This window comes from Ranitomeya variabilis, chromosome 4, assembly GCF_051348905.1.
Source record: "Ranitomeya variabilis isolate aRanVar5 chromosome 4, aRanVar5.hap1, whole genome shotgun sequence".
Classification (NCBI taxonomy): domain Eukaryota; kingdom Metazoa; phylum Chordata; class Amphibia; order Anura; family Dendrobatidae; genus Ranitomeya; species Ranitomeya variabilis.
The window spans coordinates 713,656,419-713,679,958 of NC_135235.1; the positions used below are offsets into that span (position 1 = coordinate 713,656,419).

At 42.5% G+C, this 23,540-nt stretch overlaps 1 protein-coding gene across 2 annotated transcripts in view; it reads right to left on the bottom strand.

The window, feature by feature from the left end:
* Positions 1–234: 234 nt before the first annotated feature.
* LOC143766563 (uncharacterized) overlaps positions 235–23,540 on the bottom strand; it is a 32,511-nt gene continuing 9,205 nt past the window's right edge. The window contains exons 1-3 of one of the 2 annotated variants that reach the window (XM_077254341.1): positions 4,743–14,328; positions 3,447–3,596; positions 235–2,690 (exon numbers count right to left, since the gene is read on the bottom strand). In XM_077254341.1, the coding sequence (XP_077110456.1) occupies positions 1,198–2,322 (1,125 nt within the window). In that variant the 5' untranslated portion in view covers positions 2,323–2,690; positions 3,447–3,596; positions 4,743–14,328 and the 3' untranslated portion in view covers positions 235–1,197. Of the gene's footprint in view, positions 2,691–3,446; positions 3,597–4,742; positions 14,329–23,540 lie in introns of those variants that run through there. The other variant, XM_077254342.1, reaches the window with a different exon arrangement.

Here is a 23,540-nt window from a genome sequence, read left to right on the forward strand (position 1 = left end):
TTTTGCACTCTCAAGGCACGTTATGAGACCCTTTCCACGTCGAGGTTTGGATAACCGGAGAAGAATTTTTAACACTCGACTGATGAAAGCCCGGTGATTGGTTGAGTGTGCTTTTGGAATCTTGACTTCAAGATGACGTATATTTGAAACCCAAATCCAAAAGCATCCCCAAAATGTACAGGCAGTCATAAAGGCAACTGTTTTGCATAATTTCTGCAGACAACAAGAACCAGCCTTGGATGATGTTGATGATGGGAGAGTGGTTAATGTGGCATTATCAGAGGATAGAGACCATGCTCCACGAGTATCTCAGTCTGCCCTTATAGTGAGGAATATTTTTGCAGATTATTTTTTTAACACCAGAGGGTAGTGTGCAATGGCAAATGGAGGAGCACAACTAATGTTACCCTTTTTTTTTTTTTTTGTTTTAATAAACATTTTTTTTATATTTATGTCAAAATTTGTTAGGGTCTCGCAAGGCAATGAGGACCCTTGACGTGGGTTGCGAGCTTACATTTGATGTGGGTAACTGATACATGTGTGTGTCTAAAACCCATTGCTACCCATTTCAAATAACTAATACCTCATTCTAATGTGTTTACTGTGGTTGTCCGAAATATCCCATGTCTGAAAGTATTGATTTGGTCACATAATTGTGTACTACAAACAAATAACTAAGACCCGCCCTCATTGAGTGTGATTTTGAAGAAGAGTGTGTGACCGTTAGATCATGTTATTCAGACATACTGTAATCTAAATGTACATTTACAAAGCTACTTTGCCATGGAAAATAGATCAACGCAGTTGAGTCTTTGAGAGGCCGCATCTTTAAAAACCTCACTGAGAGTCACTGTAGCTGCGTGCATCACCACCGTCTCATCCTTTACCATTATTTTGAAGCCATGATGGATTATTAATTACACCATCCTTTTTGGAAATTGTGTATTTGCAATATATGGATGAGTTAGTGTGACCTACTGCTTAACCTTTTTTTTTTTTTGTTGAGAAAAATGTGTTTCACATTATGATTATGCTCATATCAATAAAGTAGTGTGCAAATTACATATACATTCAAAACTAAACAAGACATATTAACATTTGAACAATGTGTTTTATTTTTCAGCAAACACATTTAGTCAGCCAATTGTGTCTGACAAATCAAGCTAACTTTAACAACAAAAATCAAACAAAACAGAGTTATGTTCCTTCTAAATCCACAAAGTCACCATGACTGGAGAAAGATTCATCTGTGATATTTTCTGCGCTGACACGTTCAGGGCTGCTTGAGGGTGTGGGCATTTGTCCTGTAGTCACTGTGGGCTGGCATGTGGTTGTTTGAGGTGGTTCAGTGTGCAAAACTGATGCTGTTCCTGATGTAGATGGGGTATAAGGTTGCGTTTGGTCTGTCTCTTTCAAAAATGTGGCATCATCACTTTGTGGTTGAGGTAAAGTAGGTTCTGACTGGCCAATCTGGCTCACATATGATTGGGAACTACTATAGGGCTCACCTCTTGCCATACGGTTTGATGGAACAAATTGTGTGACCATATGTGTCTGTTGCCTTGATGGCATATTGTAGGGCTGTGGAATTGCAAAATGAGCACCACTACTATCACCCACAGACATGCTGGAGGACAGGGATTCGGAATGTTGGCTGTAGGTGTGGCTTGGAACAGACCTTTGCCAATATTGCTGAGTTGTGGCACGGGCATGAGGCACAGAGGTAGGAGCAGACATTTGCCAATATTGCTTGCTACTGGCACAGGACAGAGGCACAGAGGTAGGATCGGACATTTGTCCGTATTGCTGGCTACTGCCACGTGAATGGGGCACAGAGGTAGGATCGGACATTTGTCCGTATTGCTGGCTACTGCCACGTGAATGGGGCACAGAGGTAGGATCGGACATTTGTCCATAATCATGGGTGTAGCTATGAGCAGGAGGAAACCAAACTGGAGCAGACCTTTGGGGATAACGAGGTCTTACAGCAGGAGGTGGAAGCATGGACGAGGGTGCAGGCCTTTCCTGTGTTTGTTGGGTACCTACATTTTGGTCATTTGTTGTATTGGTAGCAGATGGCATCTGTATTTGATGTTGGGCAGCTCGCCATTGTTCAATGGGCCCTAGCACCTGGTTGGGTTCCTGCTCTCCTTGGCTTGCAGCAATGAGGGTCAAGATTGCAGCACGTACTCGTTCCTGCCGTCCATCAGGAACTTTGCCAAGGCAAGGAGACAGTGAGCGACAAAACCTATCTACAGCAGTTTCTGGTGTCATGGAATTGAGTATGGATAAAACTCTAGCATCAATGAGCTCGGGCAGCATACATGGCTGTTCCTGTCGCCTAGTTCGCCTATCTCGGAGAGTGTGTTAGATACATAGGTAGATTTGCTGTTGATGCTGCCTGTGGTGCTGGGGCTGCTGTTTGAGAAGTGCTTGGGGCTGTTGTTTGTGAAGTGCTTGGGGCTGCTGTTTGTGAAGTGCTTGGGGCTGTTGTTTGTGAAGTGCTTGGGGCAGCTGTTTGTGTGCTTCCAGGACCAGCATCAGTGGAGGTTTCAGCAGCATCAGACACCTGCTCATCAGGCTGTGTTGTGGGTGTCGGGTCTGCTGGGGCTTCCGTCTCCGATGCCGAGGTACATGGCAGTGATGTGGCTGTTGGCGAGTCATCCGAGTCATCAAGGTTGTCATCAGTCCTATTAGCAAATAACATTAACAGTTTAGTTCACAATGCTAACCAAATTTTAAACAACGTTTGTTAAATATATATTTTTTAAACACTTTAGGATTATTTTTTAACATGTTTGTATTTTGTAATGAAACATATAAATATGATGATTATTGTAAGCACAAATGTACTTGGGAAAAATAACTATGGGTAAAATCTGTCCCAGAATTTTGTAACATGGTGAAGCTTTGTAAATGTGTTAAAATACAGTGTAGTTATTTGAATATAAAGAGTTGATTAATCCATTTCCATGAAAAAGGCAAGAATTTGATGTATTAAAATCCAATAACCTTTATTGAAACAAATCCATAAAATAGTCGATACCAATAGTTGTTTAGGCATAGTATCACACATCAGCCCTCGCTGTTCGCGTTTCAAACACAAACGTGTTCTTAGTGTTCAGCTGCAGACTAAGAACACGTTTGTGTTTGAAACGCGTACAGCGAGGGCTGATGTGTGATACTATGCCTAAACAACTATTGGTATCGACTATTTTATGGATTTGTTTCAATAAAGGTTATTGGATTTTAATACATCAAATTCTTGCCTTTTTCATGAAAATGGATTAATCAACTCTTTGGGCTTCTACCACGTGCTGGGCTGGACGTTTTCCCTGCTCGGATGTTTGTATCACTTGTGGATCCCTGTTGTGTGATCATACAAATTAAAACCAAAAAAAAAGGTATTTTAATATGTTTGGTCAATCATACACAGTCACACTTACTGATTTATCTCCATGATTGGGCGAAGAAAGGCTAAGTTGCGGTAGTAAACATATTTCCTCTTTTTGTTGCACCTGCTGTGGAGGGTAGGGGATTAAATTCCCGCCTAAATTGGTCCCTGGCTGAGCGCCATCACCGTTGAACCAAATCAACTGTAGGAAAAGTAGAGACACAACAAGTCACATTCCCACAAATAACAACATATTCCTTAAACAACACAATGTGTTCATCTATGTTATAGTTTCAAAGTATTATGCTTGTGATCATCATGCCTGGCTGTAAACTAATTTTAGAAAAAATTAAAACAAACATTTCTGAGTAATAATTGTGTGACCCTTTTGCACCATGTTGTAATATTTACAAGTAAGATCTAAATAGCATGAGTACTGTTATGAACGCTTGCCCAAAACATAGGCTGCATGACTGTGTGTGTGTCTAACAACACAAACATTAACACAAGTTGCATTGGCCATTAGACATATGTAAGGGCTTGCCTTGTGTGAATAATTGTGGATGATGGCATTAATTAAGTGGAAACATTTGCTTTCAATCAGTCACACACACAAACTGTGGTGTGGCCAGCAAGACATGTTAAAATCAAACACTACATTTTTAAATAAATCCTGGTTTTGTTATGACAAAAACAGTCAGCACATGTTGATCCTTACATGTTTAACATTATATTTTCACATAAATTTAAACATCTAAAAAAGGAAAAGAGACTTTAAAAGCTTGACTTTTGGCATATAGTCCAACGGTCAATTTCAAAATCTGACCCCATAAAACATTGTAAAGCCTAAGAGAAAATAATGTTAGACATCTATGGAGATATGCTTGAATACAGTTCACTTTGCCAAATCTCATGTACCAGGTTTTTGAACAGCAGGGAATTGTGTGCCAAAAATGCAGGTTGTGAACATGCCAGACAACTAGGCCTTCAGTTACCTAGGTCTTCTTTAGTATTTTCAAACATGACAAAAACACTTTTAAAAAACAAAATATACACACAAAACCTAAAATGCTGACACAAACACACACTGCATTTTTTAACAATTCTAAACAAGCATGCTTCATGCGAAAATAATCAAACACAGGGAACATACTGGAAAGTAGTAAGAATCTTGTAAAGTGTATATGATAAGGTCCATGTAAATATAAATATTAAGAACACATAAGCCCAATGGTTATGATGCTAAGACATGGACCCTAACATATATAATGCACAATATGAATTTTGGTCATATGTTTCTCTGAAATTTATGTTTAATACAACAAGAAACACCTATGGGGTAACTTACCAAACTTTGCCTGCTTTGCGGGTGAATATGTGGACCAACCACGTCTGGGGTACAGCTGCGCAGCTACAGCAAACCAAGCCCGTTCAATCGCCAGCCTGTCACGGTATCCTTCGCATCGTGTGTCCCATAATTCCGGATGTTGCTCCACCAAAGTAATTAGCTTCTCTGTGTCCACACGAGGGGGCATAATATTAGGCAGTCAGCAGAGTCTGAAGATGCCAGCACTCTGATAAGTTGACAACTTCACCTCAGAGGCCAAAATGATGTCTAGACTTAAGTTTAGCTTTGTCCCAATCAATGTCTAGACACTTGTCTGGCAATTGCTACATTTGCTTCAAATGTTAACCCTAAAATTTGGAAAACGCACACGGACAGCACACGGACGTCATCCGTGTGCGGTACGTGAGCTAACTCAAGAAGAAAAGTAGCCACCCATGAAAACTGCACACCACCAATAAATAATGAAAAAAGGAACGGCTTTATTAATAAACAATGTTAAAAACAGTATAAAAACATGAGAAATACACATATCCACCCTTAGGTCTGCTCGTAATGCATCCCATTATATAAAGGTACAAATATAAATGTCTATCATAACAAACAACCACCTGGCATACGCAAATAATGCAATACTAGAAAAAATATATATATATTGCAATATAATGCTGAGTATCAAAAAAAGACACTATTGCTAGCTGTCAGGGAAGAAAGTAAATAGCCAAGGACCTACTACCCTGAAAGGGAGAACACAGTGCACCCTGTGCCCATGAAGATGTAAACCTGAATCCTATCAAGAAGGGCCCCAGAAACAATATAAAGTGGCCAGCGATGTAAACAAATACTCACAAAAGTGACAGTGCTGAGGGTCCTGACTCAGTCAGAGCCCAAGCTAGATGAAAGAGTGTCCCAAGATGGGCCAGCAGGCAAGTAAAGATGCCTAAGCAGCTGGTGGTGAGAGCTAGACCGCTGGGTGGAAGGACCCAACGCGTGTCGCGGTATCCAAAGACTGCTTCGTCAGGGGAAGTGTGCGGTACGTGTTTACAATCACCCATTGACTTTAATGGGTCTGTGTCATCCGTGCGCTCCCACGAACACTGACATGTCTCCGCGTTTGGCACACGGACACACGGTCCGCAAAAAAATCAATGACATCTGCACAGAAGCATTGATTTTAATGTGTCTACGTGTGTCAGTGTCTCCGGTACGTGAGGAAACTTTCACCTCACGGACCGGAGCCACTGACGTGTGAAACAGGCCTTAGAAGGCTTTGGGACTCACGTACAAGCCGACGCCTAAGGAAAAGAAGCTAAGTATAAGTACTTTTATTCCACTGCTACCGGCAAGGTGTCTCTGACAGTCTTGGAATAACCCGCACCCGTACCTTTGATACAGGTACCGAACGTTTATTTTAGAAGTCCTGCCAATAGATTTGTCCACCGTACGTGGATGCTTCACAACCTGGAGGAACGTTTATTGCTTGTAGCATATCTTGGTTTATTACATCACTAAGCTCTCTCAATATTGCCCTTTGGAAACTTTCTGGGTTATAAATACATATTTTATAAGAGGGTTTCAATACACCCAAGACATCTTACAGTACCTTGACAGGTTGCATTTATACTAATTACCCCTTTCCCCTCTCACTTTAGTTTGAGGCTACACACCTTGATTTGAATCTCTTCATTGTCAAACATCACAAAGCTTTCTCTCATCTTACAGGTAATCAACATCATTTTGGTGTCTAACCCATGCATTTTGTTTTATAGGGCAAGTATTGTGCTCTTTTTTCAATATCTCCCTAAGTGGTCTAGGGCTATACTTGCAGCTGACCTGATACACTTACATTAGCGCCGCTACACATTGAATCCATTTTATTTCTACATTCAGTAGAAATTGTGGGACAAATTCTGGTGCAATTTTTACCCATTTCCCAGTGTGAAAATGTAAAACTCGGGGCTAACACACAATCTTGGTGGTAAAAGTGTAAAATTTTTTCTCTTCACTTCTTCACAATGGTATAAAACTTTGTGTCACACCTGTGGTGTCAATATAATCACTGCACCCCTAGATGAATTAATTGAGATGTTTAATGGTAAAATGGGGTCACTTAAGGGGGGTCTACTCTTCTGGCACATCAGGGGCTCTGTCAATGTAATATGGCACCCTCAAACAAGTGCAGCAAAACCTGCACTGTAATATGGCGCTCTTCCTTCTGAGCTTTGCACTGTGCCTCAACAGTAAGTTTTCAACCACATATGGGGTATCGCTGAACTCAGGAAAAATTGAGTAACAAACTTTGGGGTCTGTTTTCTCCTTTTGCCCTCATGAAAATACAAAATTTGCAGCTAAAAATTATTTTTGTGGGAAAATGTGATTTTTTTCTTTTTTCACGGCTTAACGTTATAAACTTTTGTGAAGCACCTGTGGGTTTAAGGTGCTCAATACACATCTAAATAATTTCCATAAGGGGTCCATTTTCCAAAACGGTGTCACTTGTGGGGTGTTTCTACTGTTTAGGTACATCAGGGGCTCTCCAAACGTGACATGTGTCCGCTAATGATTCCATCAAATTTTACATTCAACAAGTCAAATGGCCACAAGAAACAAAGTGGAGAGAAAAGATTAGGTGGTTGTTATTTTTGTTGTTATTGGGCAAGGGGGTGTTTGCTATAGGGGTAGACATGCCGGAGTACAATGTAGGACGGAATTAAATCGGAAACATTTGGTGCAGCTGTGTAATATGTAACCCAGCTCGGAGCCCCAACAAGAAGAATGCTGGTCTTAAGGCATTTAAAGAAGTGGAAAGCAGATATTGCCGTAATACAGGAAACACATTGGAGAAATGAAGACATTTTCAAAATTAAAAAATTGTGGGTGGGGAGGTTTACGGATCTGAAGGAGAGAGGAGAAAATCAGGAGTGTTAATATTATTGCACAAAAAGTTTCCACACAAAGTCAAACAGGTAGAGCGCGATATAGAAGAGTGATACATAATGTTAAATTAGAAGTGAATGAAGGGGAAATGAGTGTAATTAATGTATATGCACCTAATTCGGACCAAAAACCTTTTTTTTGTTTCTTTTGAGCAATTGGATACTACAGTTGTGCTCAAAAGTTTACAAACCCCGACAGAATTTTTGCTTTCTTGGCCTTTTTTTTTCAGAGAATATGAATGATAACACCAAAGCTTTTTCTCCACTCATGGTTAGTGGTTGGGTGAAGCCATTTATTGTCAAACCACTGTGTTTTCTCTCTTTAAATCATAATGACAACCCAAAACAACGAAATGACCCTGATCAAATGTTTACATACCCTGGTGATTTTGGCCTGATAACATGCGCAGAAGTGGACACAAATGGGTTTGAATGGCTACTAAAAGTAACATCCTCACCTGTGACCTGTTTGCTTGTAATTATTGTGTGTGCACATTAAAGCGGAGTGAGTTTTGGACGCGGAGGAGAGGATGTGGCGCACGGAGGGGAAATGGCTGTCGAAGACAAGCCGGAAGATGATCATGGAAATCGCAGCGGCAGTCGTCTAAAGATCTTTCTACCCAAGAAGCTGCTCGAATGTCTACCAGAATGTTCAAGCTTACGAAAAGAAAGCATCGCTGGAACACGAGCGAGAATTCATGTTGCTGACCGTCCTTTTGGATTTCTTTTTAATATTATGTGATTCCTCCATTGATAGAGCATTCTTCAGGTTTATGTTTTGCCGTTTTTATACAATAAAAACTTTTACATAAAAAATAATTATTTTTGCATCACTTTATTCTGACAGCTATAACTTTTCAATTTTTCCGCTGATGATGCGGTATGGGGGATTGTTTTTTGTGGGACAAGATGATGTTTTCAGCGGTACCACGTTTATTTATATCCGTCTCTTTGATAGTGTGTTATTACACTTTTTGTTCGGCGGTATGATGATAAAGCATTTTTTTTAAACTTTTTTTTATGGCGTTCACTAAAGGGGTTAACTAGTGGGACAGTTTTCTAGGTCGGGTCGTTACGGATGAGGCAATACTAAATGTGTACATTTATTGTGTAGATTTTTTTTATTTAAATATTTAGTGATTGAATAAATACTGATTTAAAATTTTTGCAATTATTTACATTTTTTATTTATTTCTTAGTTTACACTGTGTCTCACTATGAGACACTCATTTTGTGCAGGCTGATCGCTTCTATAACATGCAGAGCTGCATGCTATAGAAGCTTTCAGTGCTGCACGGAGTTGCACACTGACCAGAGAGACTTCCTGGTCATCACTGCACATGACCGGAAGTCTCTCAGCAGTAGAGACCCGGATGTCATCATGATGACATCGGGTCTCCATGGCAGCAATCGGGACCCAGCATCATGCTGTGGGATCTCCGATCCAAGGGCAGAGGGTCTTTCAGCCCCTCTGCCAGCTCCGGAATGCTGTAGTCATGTTTGATCGCAGTGTTCCAGGGTTTAAAATGCCAGGAGTGGTCCGTGACCGCTCCTGGCACTTTAGTACTGGGTGTCACCTCTGATAATCATCTGACACCCGGCTGTGATCAGCTGCGCTCCCCCATGAGCGCAGCTGATTGCATGGGACGTACTAGTCCATCCATGGGAATTAGGTCCCAGGTCACATGGATGGAATAATACGTCTGATGGCAGAAAGGGGTTAAAGTGATATTGTAACAATGGTGGGAAGAAAAATAATTTCACATATTCATTCACATTCACATAATTTCAAGATGCCAACTTAGGTAGGAAAGATAGTTTTGAGAGAGAAATTAGTATCTTATTTGTATACACTAAATAAAAGTCAATCAAATATGAAGAGTTTAGCAATAAACAGAGAAAAATGTGTAGTCTTCGGATGACAAAAAAAACTGAAAAGGCCAGAGAAAACTGGAAGGAGGCCCCAAAAATTGTTAAAGAATGAGCAGAAAAGAAGGAATGTTTAGGAAGACACAAATGGACATTGAGTTGAGGAGGTTTGGGGATAAAGTGGGCAGGCTACTAGCAAATTTGGCAAAAGGAAGAAAGGGGAAAAAAATATAATAAAACTTAAGAATAAAGAGGGTCTAGTAGTGGATTATCCCAAAGAGATAAGCTCAATCCTGAGGGATTTTTATGGAAACTTATACTAAGATGAGTCACAGGGGGATGACAGAAGCAGAGATTTTTTGAGTAAACTTACAATGCCTAATTTCACAGAAACATATTTGATTGTGCCAAGTGTCCTTGTTACGGAGGAAGAGGTGAAGAGCTCTATTGGTGGTCTACCAGAAGGAAAAGCTCACTGTCCTGATGGGTTCACAGGTGATTTCTTTAAAGTCATGAGTCATGACTCATGACCCAACAAATAGCTCCTATTCTAACTAAATGGTATAATGAGATACTTACAAGGTGAAGACTTGTTGGGGGAACCAATATGGCTCATAAAAGCTTGATACCAAAAGATGGAAAAAGCGCATAGGATCCAGCTTCCTATAGACCTATCTCTCTGATAAACCAGTATATTAAAATAATTTCCAAACTTATGGCAAACAGGTTGGCAGGGATACTCCTAGCTCTAGTGTCATCAGCTCAGGTGGGCTTTCTGAAAGGTAAAAGTGCGGTCACAAATGTTCGACGGACATTATTATTTATATAGCGCCATTAATTCCATGGTGCTATACATGAGAAGGGGTTATGGAGCGCCCCCACGTAAGGGCAATGGGGTACTCGGTACTGGGTCCTTCGGTTCTTGATGGGAATGTCACGGTGGCCCAACCCGGCCCGTGGCTCTTTGAGGGGCATCCAATAAAAGGGAGAGTTCTTATGAGATAATAATGTTCATGACGCCACCTGTGGTATTCGGTCAGGGTGACCGACGCTGCTTAGGGGTCTGCTGGGGTGATGTGATGGCAGTTAGATGGTATACATTCCCACAGGTGAAGTGTATCCCCAGGGCTTCCCAGAGTGTAGATGGTGAATGGTGGATGATGTAAGGCGCAGTGAATAACGAGGACACAAGGTTGCAGTCTCTTTACCTTTTACTGAAGGCTTCAGCATCCACAGTCCAGGGTACAGACCACAGGGTAGGCAGTGTCCGGCCAGTCTGAAGGCAAATCCAGAGTCCCCTGATCCAGGTGGAAATCAGTAGCCTTCCTCTAGCGCCTGTGTGTTGTAGTACCTCCCTGCTGAGCTTCTCGGTGAGGTCCTCACAACTGATGTTGGTGTTCTAGATGTTATTTCTCTTTCTCTCTGTCCCCCAGATGGTATGGATAGGACAAACCCGTATGACTGATGGCCTGAGGCTTTTTACAGGGACCCTACGACGCCCCAGCCCCCACAAGTTGCCACCGTGCCTCCTGGGTGTAAGGTCGGGCAGCTAACGTGGAATTAACTGTCCTGCCGGTCTCTGAAGCAAGGCTTGGAGACGATTGCTTCCTTGTTGTTCCGGCCACCGGCTTCTGCGCCTCAGAAGGAGGCAGCCTTTTGCAGGGCATTACTCTTTCTGGTTTTCCTCTCCTTGTGCTATGACTTCGTTTATCACCCTCTACAATACAATTCTCTTTAGTGTCCTTCCTTAGGATGCTGCCGCACGTGGGGCAGGCGCAGCTCCGTGACCCTCTGTCTAGGCCTCTGACAGGATCCCACCACTGTCAGGGACCTGTCTGCAGCTCTGTGATGTTCCTCCTTCCCCTGTCTGCCTGACAGGGTTCTTCCTGGATCAAGTCCAGTCAGCTTCTGCCCAACTTCCTATCCAAACCACCAGTTTTACCTAATTGTGAGGAGTGCCTTAATAGATAGGAGCGTAGCTCCCCCTGGAGGTCTGGAGTTTGAAGTATGGTTTGTGATACCTGGTAAAGTGATCTCCTTTAGTGCCTTCAGACGTAACATCACTCCCCCTGGTGGAAGAATAACATTACTGCAACGACCAGGACTCTGGGGCGCAGCAGTTACATACAAAATTATAGATATTGTTTACAGTAAACAAATTTACAATGACAGACTGGTACAGAGGGGAGAGGACCCTGTCCTTGCGGACTTACATTCTATGGGATAATGGGGAAGAGACAGAAGGTCGGGGGTGCAGCAGCTCTGGTGGTGGTGAGGCGGCAGCTCGGGTGGTGGTGAGGCGGCAGAATGGTTATTGTAGGCTGTAAGCTATCCTGAAGAGATGGGTTTTCAGGTTCTGTCTGAATGACCCCAGGGTGGTGGATAATCGGACTTGCTGAGGCGTGGAATTCCAGAGGATGGGGGATATTTGGGATAAATCTTGGAGGCAGTTGTGTGAGGATCAAATAAGTGTGGAGGAGAGTAGGAGGTCTTGGGAGGATCAAAGATTACGTGAGGGAAGATATTGGGAGATTAGTTAAGAGATATAGGGAGGGGACAGGTTGTGGATGGCTTTGTAGCTCAGTGTTAGTAGTTTGAACTGGATTCTTTGGGGAATTGGGAGCCAGTGGAGGGATTTTCAGAGGAGAGAAACAGGGGAGTAGCTAGGAGAGAGGTGGATTAGTTGGGTAGTAAAGTTGAGGACAGACTGGAGTGGTGCAAGAGAGTTGGCGGGGAGGCCACAGAGGAGGGTGTTGCAGTAATCGAGGCGGGAGATGATGAAAGCATGCACAAGAATTTTAGTAGATTGAGGGCTGAGGAAGGGACGGATTCTGGAAATATTTATGAGTTGGAGGCGACAGGAGGTGGCAAGAGTTTGGATTTGTGGTTTGAAGGACAGGGCAGAGTCGAGAGTTACTCTGAGGCAGTGGATTTCAGGTGCGGAAGAGAGAGTGATGACGTTTACCATAATAGATAGATCGGGTAGGGAAGAAAAATGAGATGGAGGAAAGATGATGAGTTGAGTTTTGTCTACATTGAGTTTTACGAAGCGAGAGGTGAAGGTGGATATGGCTGATAGACACTCCAGGATTCTGGACAGCAGAGAGGTGACATCTGGGCCAGAGAGGTAGATCTGAGTGTCGCCCGCATACAGGTGGTACTGGAAGTCATGGGACTTTATGAGTTGTCCTAGGCCAAGGGTATAGATGGAAAAAAGTAGGGGCCCCAGGACAGAGCCTTGAGGGACTTCAACAGAGAGTGGGATGAGGAGGTAGTGTGGGAATGGGAAATGCTAAATGTGCGGTCAGAAAGGTAAGAGACGATCCAGGACAGGGCAAGGTCTTTGATATCAAGGGAAGAATCTGTAGCAGTAGGCAGTGGTCGACTGTGTCAAAGGCAGAGGACAGATCGGGGAGGAGGAGGATGATGGAGAACTGTCTGTTAGCTTTGGCTGTAAGTCATTAGTAATTTTAGTCAGGGCAGTTTCAGTGGAGTGGTGGGGGCAGAAGCCAGATTGGAGGTTGTCAAGGAGAGAGTTAGATGAGAGGTGGGAGGAAAGTTGAGCATGGACATGCTGCTCAAGGAATTGGTAGCAATTAGGCTAGGTTCACATTGCTTTAGTGCAGTCCGTTCAACTCATACGCTGACGGACTGCGCTAACGCAAGTGCCGACTTTGGCACAGCACTAGCGCAGATGGAGCATCTGCTAGCTCCATCTGCGCTAGCAGTGATGGACCCGGAAACGCTACAGCCTGCGTCTCTGGTCCATCACTCAATGACGGCACATCGCCTAGCGCTCGCCCATTTTTTTGTGAAAAAAACGCACCTAAACCTGCGTTTTTGGTGCAGCTTCTTTCCTGCCAAGATGATCAGGTTTTGCTGTGTGAACTTACCCTTAGATGTAATAAAAAGTGGAGAGAATAAGAGTGATAGTTGGATTAGATGCAGAGGAGTTTGATAAGGTAAAGTGTAACTAGATAAGACAGGTACTAGACAAAGTAGGTATGACAAGTAATTTCAGAAACTTTGTAAGAGTCTTGTATATAAATCCGACGGTAAAAATTAAAACCTCTGAATCTCTAGGAGTGTCCTTTGTGAACGTTTATATTTGATTTAACACTTGAACCCTTGGCACACTACTTGGAACAACAGAGAGAATTTGAAGGGATAAGAGGAGAGATTTGTCAGAAGTATTAGATCTCTTAGAAATTTTTGTTAGATTTTCAGGCTTCACCTTCAATAAAAGTAAATTTAGAAAATTCTACAATTGTCAGAAAAAGATAGAAATGAGTGCTAGAAGGCTGTGTGGCACTCTTGTAGGGTGCTCAAATAGGGTTCCACTCCATAAATAGAAAAAAGGGAATTTGGCACTCCAGCAAGAGATGCTGAAATCATAAATTTTATTTTTATTTATTTTTTATATAGCGCTAACATATTCCGCAGTGCTTTACAGTTTTGCACACATTATCATCGCTGTCCCCAATGGGGCTCACAATCTAAATTCCCTATCAGAATGTCTTTGGAATGTGGGAGGAAACCGGAGTGCCCGGAGGAAACCCACGCAAACACGGAGAGAACATACAAACTCTTTGCAGATGTAGTCCTTGGTGGGGACCCAGGACTCCAGCGCTGCAAGGCTGCAGTGCTAAGCACTGAGCCAATATAAATTTATTGCACATAAAAAAATAATCCACTTATGCAATTGACGTTTCGCCCTATAAAATTATACAGGTCCTTCTCAAAAAATTAGCATATAGTGTTAAATTTCATTATTTACCATAATGTAATGATTACAATTAAACTTTCATATATTATAGATTCATTATCCACCAACTGAAATTTGTCAGGTCTTTTATTGTTTTAATACTGATGATTTTGGCATACAACTCCTGATAACCCAAAAAACCTGTCTCAATAAATTAGCATATCAAGAAAAGGTTCTCTAAACGACCTATTACCCTAATCTTCTGAATCAACTAATTAACTCTAAACACATGCAAAAGATACCTGAGGCTTTTAAAAACTCCCTGCCTGGTTCATTACTCAAAACCCCCATCATGGGTAAGACTAGCGACCTGACATATCAAGAAGGCCATCATTGACACCCTCAAGCAAGAGGGTAAGACCCAGAAAGAAATTTCTCAACAAATAGGCTGTTCCCAGAGTGCTGTATCAAGTCACCTCAATGGTAAGTCTGTTGGAAGGAAACAATGTGGCAGAAAACGCTGTACAACGAGAAGAGGTGACCGGACCCTGAGGAAGATTGTGGAGAAGGACCGATTCCAGACCTGGTGTGGAAACATCCAGAGCCACCGTGCACAGGCTTGTGCAGGAAATGGGCTACAGGTGCCGCATTCCCCAGGTAAAGCCACTTTTGAACCATAAACAGCGGCAGAAGCGCCTGACCTGGGCTACAGAGAAGCAGCACTGGACTGTTGCTAAGTGGTCCCAAGTACTTTTTTCTGATGAAAGCAAATTTTGCATGTCATTCGGAAATCAAGGTGCCAGAGTCTGGAGGAAGACTGGGGAGAAGGAAATGCCAAAATGCCTGAAGTCCAGTGTCAAGTACCCACAGTCAGTGATGGTGTGGGGTGCCATGTCAGCTGCTGGTGTTGGTCCACTGTGTTTCATCAAGGGCAGGGTCAATGCAGCTAGCTATCAGGAGATTTTGGAGCACTTCATGCTTCCATCGGCTGAAATGCTTTATGGAGAAGAAGATTTCATTTTCCAGCACGACCTGGCACCTGCTCACAGTGCCAAAACCACTGGTAAATGGTTTACTGACCATGGTATTACTGTGCTCAATTGGCCTGCCAACTCTCCTGACCTGAACCCCATAGAGAATCTGTGGGATATTGTGAAGAGAAAGTTGAGAGACGCAAGACCCAACACTCTGGATGAGCTTAAGGCTGCTATTGAAGCATCCTGGGCCTCCATAACATCTCAGCAGTGTCACAGGCTGATTGCCTCCATGCCACACCGCATTGAAGCAGTCATTTCTGCCAAAGGATTCCCGACCAAGTATTGAGTGCATAACTGAACATTATTATTTGATGTTTTTTTTGTTTGTTATTAAAAAACACTTTTATTTGATTGGACGGGTGAAATATGCTAATTTATTGAGACAGGTTTTTTGGGTTATCAGGAGTTGTATGCCAAAATCATCAGTATTAAAACAATAAAAGACCTGACAAATTTCAGTTGGTGGATAATGAATCTATAATATATGAAAGTTTAATTGTAATCATTACATTATGGTAAATAATGAAATTTAACACTATATGCTAATTTTTTGAGAAGGACCTGTAATATATATATATATATAGTTATAAGGGTGCATACAATAGTTCATAATACATATAAACTAATCTCATATGCGATATACTATAGAGGTAGAAAAATTGGAGAACCTAGGAGATAATTATATACTACATAGCAGAAAGTAGCAGGCAAAATAGATTATGAGTGCAACTCCAGATCGATCGTCAACATTGTAAATACGTAGAGGATATAGCCAATACTAAAGAAGGGCATATAGAGTCAAAATAATTAAATACGGTGAGAACAAAACTTTACCAGATAGTGGGTCAATGCAGGTAACAGTTGCTGTAAAAGCTGAAAGAATAATAATGATTGGTAAGAGTCACACAGCCCCGGTCGAATCTGTCCAAACCAAAGTTCAATGCTTGGTAAACAGGTGGAATCAAACAGCCATTCACCGATATAGTCCTGTGCAGAGAGAGCAAACCGCGCTGAGGAAGAAGCACAGCCATGCTTGTGAAAGGGCGCTGAGTCTTCTGGTTTTGTCCAGTCACATGATGCCGGCATGTGTAGGTCACCGGAAGTGACGTGAATGATGACAGATGTCACCACTGGGCGCCATATTGGTGAGGAACAAGTAACATTTCCTACTGTTATATTATATCTATGTTTGTTCACATATTATTAGAGTGTTTATATCATCAATGGTGACCTAAACAATGGTGAGTATCGCCCTTAGGTATTATACTAGTGAGAGACCAGAAAGAACAAGTATAGTAAGATCACATGAGCGATCTTTCGCAATGTTCATTTTTGTTATTTTCTGTAAAGTAGTTAAAAATGATATACATTTCTCTTCATGTTTTGAATTAGAAAACAGTGTGCAATGTTCCCAATGCTGGAAATCAAAACTAGTATGAAGATTTTGTGATTAACTCATGTTTTTGAACACACTGCTATTATTTTCAACACTACTGTATTGAGGTCATATGATAGGCAAATAGAGGGAGAGGAAATTGGGGGAAAAATCCTAGTAGGGTGGAAGGTAGTACAGAAGAACATTTTCAGTGAGGTTTGGAGGGACGCATAGTTTAGGATCATGCATAGAGCAATCCTGGCCTTTAATATACCAATATCCAAAAATACGAGAAATCTTCTGACACATTGTCCAAAATACCGCAGCAAACACACGATCAAAAACACACCCAAGAGAATTTGTTATATTAATAAATATAAAAAGACTTTATTTAGAAAATTGTCAGGATAGGAGACATAGGGGAAGCAAGGCTCATACTTTTTCACACGTTTGGAAACGCAAGGGTGCACGCCATGAAAATGGCATTGAATATGCAGAGGAATACAAAGTAATTCATGCTCGAGGTATATGCAGACAATATGATCCTCTACGCTGATGTCACAGGCAACTATACTAACATTTCCTGAATAGTTGTAAAACATATAATAAACAATTTACCTGGACCACGCAGGAATCAATCCCACCACAGCGTGCACCCGCCCCGACGCGCGTTTCGGCGTGATGGCCTTTTTCAAGGGGTAATGTGATAGGGGAACGGGGTAAGTATAAAAAGAGACCAACCACCAATAATAAGTTACCATGTGGTCACATGATCATTCTGCACCAATCATGATAGATCAACAAATCACGCCTATGTTTGCTGCCCGCGTACGTAATATATAGATCATGTGATGTATCTACATCACATCCTAGCGACACGACGTCTGCTTAATGTGACGCGTGCGTAGCTACGGTGGCCTAAGACACAAGTCGGCGCCGGCGTCACGCGCACGGCGTGAGAACACCATGGCAACTGAGACGCCGGAAGCCGACAAGCGTACAGGGGCCTGTAGCACGCATGCGTACAAGCTAGATGCAGTGCCGCAATGTAGAGAAAGGATAATATGGCAGCTGCGCGACGATCATAAATCAGATGAAAAAAACAAATCTGGTAAGTATATGCAGCAATACAAGGCAATAAAAAGAATACAAATATCATCATGGTGATCATAAGAAATGGCACAAAACAATTTAGTCAATATAGTATAAGCTGAACTACAGGGGTGGGACATATAAGCATTCGAAACAATTGATATGCATAATAGATGCCAGATGGAAGAGAAAAATTCATATGTCCAGAATTCCCATCATCCAGGAAAACTACCAGTGGAAAAACAACAAAAGGTGGTGGGTACTGGGTAAGAAGAATAAAATAATATTAAAACCATAGAAAGTGACAAACGTGTAAATGAATAATCATTGAGAAACGAGAAAGACCAGTTCCACTACAAGAATGGAACAAAACTGATTGTTTTGTTTAGCCCTTTTGGATAGATGGTGTCCAATGCCCAGATCCATCTTGTCTCACAGCATGATAATTTTTGTTTCAGGCCACCCCCCCGAATATTCGGGGTGATCATATCAATTCCCCTTATCAGCAAAGAGCTGTCACACCCATGGAATTGTTTGAAATGCCGTGGTAATGTCATAAGCGTGGTTACATCATCATGATCGGCCGCCTCCTGGATCCCCAACACGTGCTCGCGAATACGCACCTTCAATTGGCGAGAAGTCATCCCAATGTAGATCAATTTACATGGACATAAAACAAAGTAAACTACATATCGGGACGTGCATGTAATATGTTTTCTGATCTCATAAGTTCTTGTCTCTGCTGAATTGAAGAATGTCGTAGTGCTGTGTCGTAGTGGGTGTGTTTTTGATCGCGTGTTTGCTGCGGTTTTTTGTATCATAAAGTTGCGATTACCCCACAACATCCTATTATTTGGCCCACAATACAATATAGTATTTTCTATTATATGTAATGAATTTGATGTAGGCATGTGTCTTGTGAAGGTGTTATGTTGTATTCTTGCTGTGTTTTGCACAGGCTTTTTGTTCTTCTGGGACATGGATTTCCGGGCCAAAGACAAGGCTTGGCTATGCCAAATTGATCAGGTATTCGGAGTTGGTGAAGCAGGGTCACAACCATCAGTAGACCAAACTGTGGAAAATCAGGCCCTTGATATTGAGACTATTGATCAAACGAACCAGACTTTGGTGGAACCGTGCATTTCTGGAGAGATACATCTCTAATAGACTCATTCCTAGAGGCTTGAGGGTCCGGGTTATCCCGGCCTTCCCTGTGGAGGATGGTGATTTTATTTCAAAATGGGAGGAGGCGTGTGGTACATGCTCGTTTACTTTGATGCAACTATTGGTGGATCTTAATACCAAGTCTATTTTGCCTTGTATTGCTGCATATACTTACCAGATTTGTTTTTTTCATCTGATTTATGATCGCCGCGCAGCTGCCATATTATCCTTTCTCTACATTGCAGCACTGCATCTAGCTTGTACGCATGCGTGCTACAGGCCCCTGTACGCTTGTCGGCCTCCGGCGTCTCAGTTGCCATGGTGTTCTCACGCCGTGCGCATGAAGCCGACTTGTGTCTTAGGCCACCGTAGCTACGCACGCGTCACATTAAGCAGACGGCGTGTCGCTAGGATGTGATGTAGATACATCACATGATCTATATATTACGAACGTGGGCAGCAAACATAGGCGTGATTTGTTGATCTATCATGATTGGTGCAGAATGATCATGTGACCACATGGTAACTTATTATTGGTGGTTGGTCTCTTTTTATACTTACCCCGTTCCCCTATCACATTACCCCTTGAAAAAGGCCATCACGCCGAAACGCGCGTCGGGGTGGGTGCACGCTGTGGTGGGATTGATTCCTGCGTGGTCCAGGTAAATTGTATATTATATGTTTTACAACTACAATTATTCAGGAAATGTTAGTATAGTTGCCTGTGACTTCAGTGTAGAGGATCATATTGTCTGCATATACTTCGAGCATGAATTACTTTGTATTCCTCTGCATATTCAATGCCATTTTCATGGCGTGCACCCTTGCGTTTCCAAACATGTGTGAAACGGTATGAGCCTTGCTTCCCCTATGTCTCCTATCCTGACAATTTTCTAAATAAAGTCTTTTTATATTTATTAATATAACAAATTCTCTTGGGTGTGTTTTTGATCGCGTGTTTGCTGCGGTTTTTTGTATCATAAAGTTGCGATTACCCCACAACATCCTATTATTTGGCCCACAATACAATATAGTATTTTCTATTATATGTAATGAATTTGATGTGGGCATGTGTCTTGTGAAGGTGTTACACTGTCCAAAATGCAAACTTAAAGATTCCGACTTACTACATGGATTGTGGAGTTGCCCTTAAGTACAAGAATTCTGGAAAGACAAAGCGTATATTGGAAAATACGAGTGTTCTTCTATGTCTGTTACCATTTCTTTTCCATTACTGGAGAAGGAAAAACTAACCCCAATATTCCATACAATCTGTTTAATTGCCAAAAGAGGCTTCTTACAATATTAGTTTTCTGAATCTACCGTGTATACTCGAGTATAAGCCGACCCCCCTAATTTTGCCACAAAAAACTGAAAAAACTTATTGACTCGAGTATAAGCCTAGGGTGGAAAATGCAGCAGGTACCGGTGAATTTCAAAATTAAAAATAGATACTCCATACTGTTCATTATGGCCCCATAGATGCTCCACGTAAAGCTGTGCCACATATAATGCTCTGCACCGTTCATTATGGCCCCATAGATGCTCCACATAAAGCTGTGCCATATATACAATGCTCTGCACCATTGCCCCATAGATACTCCACATAAAGCTGTGCCATATATACAATGCTCTGCACCGTTGCCCCATAGCTGTGCCATATATATATAATGCTCTGCACCATTGCCCCATAGCTGTGCCATATAATGCTCTGCAACATTTCCCTATAGCTGTGCCATATAGTGCTCTGCACCATTGCCCCATAGCTGTGCCATATAGTGCTCTGCACCATTGCCCCATAGCTGTGCCATATAGTGCTCTGCACCATTGCCCCATAGCTGTGCCATATAGTGCTCTGCACCATTGCCCCATAGCTGTGCCATATAGTGCTCTGCACCATTGCCCCATAGCTGTGCCATATAGTGCTCTGCACCATTCATTATTGCCCCATAGCTGTGCCATATAGTGCTCTGCACCATTCATTATTGCCCCATAGCTGTGCCATATAGTGCTCTGCACCGTTCATTATTGCCCCATAGCTGTGCCATATAGTGCTCTGCACCATTCATTATTGCCCCATAGCTGTGCCATATAGTGCTCTGCACCGTTCATTATTGCCCCATAGCTGTGACATATAGTGCTCTGCACCGTTCATTATTGCCCCATAGCTGTGCCATATAGTGCTCTGCACCATTGCCCCATAGCTGTGCCATTTATATAATGCTCTGCACCGTTGCCCCATAGCTGTGCCATATAGTGCTGTGCACCGTTGCCCCATAGCTGTGCCATATAGTGCTCTGCACCATTGCCCCATAGCTGTGCCATATAGTGCTCTGCACCATTGCCCCATAGCTGCCATATAGTGCTCTGCACCATTGCCCCATAGCTGTGCCATATAGTGCTCTGCACCGTCCATTATTGCCCCATAGCTGCTGCTGCTGCAATAAAAAAAAAAAAAACACATACTCACCTGTCTTGCTTGCAGCTCCTCACATCCCGTCCCGGCGTCTCTCCGCACTGACTGATCAGGCAGAGGGCGGCGCGCACACTATATGCGTCATCGCGCCCTCTGCCTGAACAGTCAGAGCGGAGAGACGCCGGGAAGATGGTGCAGCGCCCGGCGTGTGGAACGAGGACAGGTGAATATGCGATACTTACCTGCTCCCGGCGTCCCGCTCCTTCCCCCGGACAGCTGGTCTTCGGTGCCGCAGCCTCTTCCTCTGTCAGCGGTCACCGGCACCGCTGATTAGAGAAATGAATTATGCGGCTCCGCCCCTATAGGGGGTGGAGCAGCCTATTCATTTCTCTAATGAGCGGTCCCACGTGACCGCTCAGGGGAAGAGGCTGCGGCACCGAAGACAGTGTGACAGGCAGGGGGAGCATCAGGATCGCCGGGACTAGGTAAGTATATGTCAGTGCTCACCCGCCGACCCCACCACTGATCATGACTCGAGTATAAGCCAAGAGGGGCACTTTCAGCCCAAAAATTTGGGCTGAAAATCTCGGCTTATACTCGAGTATATACGGTATTCCAAATTGGAGAGAGACAATCGGCCAAGTGACGGCGATATTCCATCTGGAAAGGATGAAAGCAGAACGTGATAAGGAGAGATATGGAAAATTGCTTATGATAAAGTGAAAAGACTTTGTACTCAGTTATTATAAAAAGGAAGAACTTCATAAAATCATGAGGCCCATTGACCAGACCAGTTCGTATTTACTTTAAGACTTTTGTGGAACATTGGGGAACTTAAATATAATTGATCCAAATGTGGAGGGAAAAGGGGGGAGAGATACCGGCTAACAGAACATTGTATAGAGATTAAATAGGGAAGTGCAACATCCGAGGGGTTACTGTGGTCAAGAGAATGATAGGATAGAAGTGAACACTGGAAATATAAATAGTATAGCCTGCATGTCTGGGTGGCGGGAGGAAGCTAGGGAATTATATGTTTGCTTATTTTATTTTTCAATTACTCCGTTTGGGATCCTTCCATTTTGAAAATGGAATAAAGGAAACTAAATCTGAGAGTTTGTAAACTAAGTGTATATAATTTTATTATTTCATTATAGATGTTAAAAATCAATAAAAAGCAATTTTGTAAAAAAAAATTGCTTTTTGTTCAGCAATGGAACCTTGAGTGGTGAGCCTGCATACAGACCATGGAGGTTGAGTGCATGCCTTACAGTTTTCTTTATAACAATTGTAGCTGCTCATTCCAGGTCTGTCTGTAGCTCTCCTCAGGTAATCCTTGGCTCTTGGAAAAAATGTTGTCTAAAACCTGGTCATGGTTTATGGTAAATAATGTTCTTTCAATTACCAGACTACTGCCACAACAGTACTCACTAGAACCTTCAGTAGTTTAGAAATATTTCTGTAACCAATTCCATGAGTATATTTTGCAAGAATAAGGTTGCAAATGTCTTGAGACAGCTCACTGGTTTTACCCATCATGAGATTTTTTGTGTGTGACATTCTGGTGAGGATTTCAAGTTAATAGTAGATTTCATGTCAAACAGAACTTAATATTTAGTACTGAAACCTTTGTTTGCAATTACAGAGGTCAGACGTTTCCCATAGTTATTGACCAAGTTTACACACACACTGCAGCAGGGATTTTGGCCCACTCCTCCATACAGATCTCCAGTTAGTTCAAGTTTCAGGGCTGTCACAGGGCAACATTGAAGGGAACCTGTCACCTGAATTTGGTGGGACAGGTTGTGGTCATATGGGCGGGGTTTTTGTTTCACCCTTTCCTTACCCCCTGGCTGCATGCTGGCCGCAATATTGGGTTGAAGTTCATGCTGTGTCCTCCGTAGTACACACCTGCGCAAGGCAAGTTTTTCTGGAGACTGGCTAGGCCACTCCAGGACTTTGAAATGCTTCTTACAAAGCCACTTTTAGTTGCCATGGCTGTGTGTTTGGGTTCAGTGTCGTGCTGGAAGACCCAGCCATGACCCACCTTCAATGCTTTTACTGAGGAAAAGAGGTTGTTCGCCACAATCTTATGATACATGACCCCATTCATCCTCCCTTCAATATGGTGCAGTCATCGGATTTCTTTTGCAGAAAAGCACCATGAGGTTTCCCCTATCATGCTTCATGGTTGGCATGTACTCATT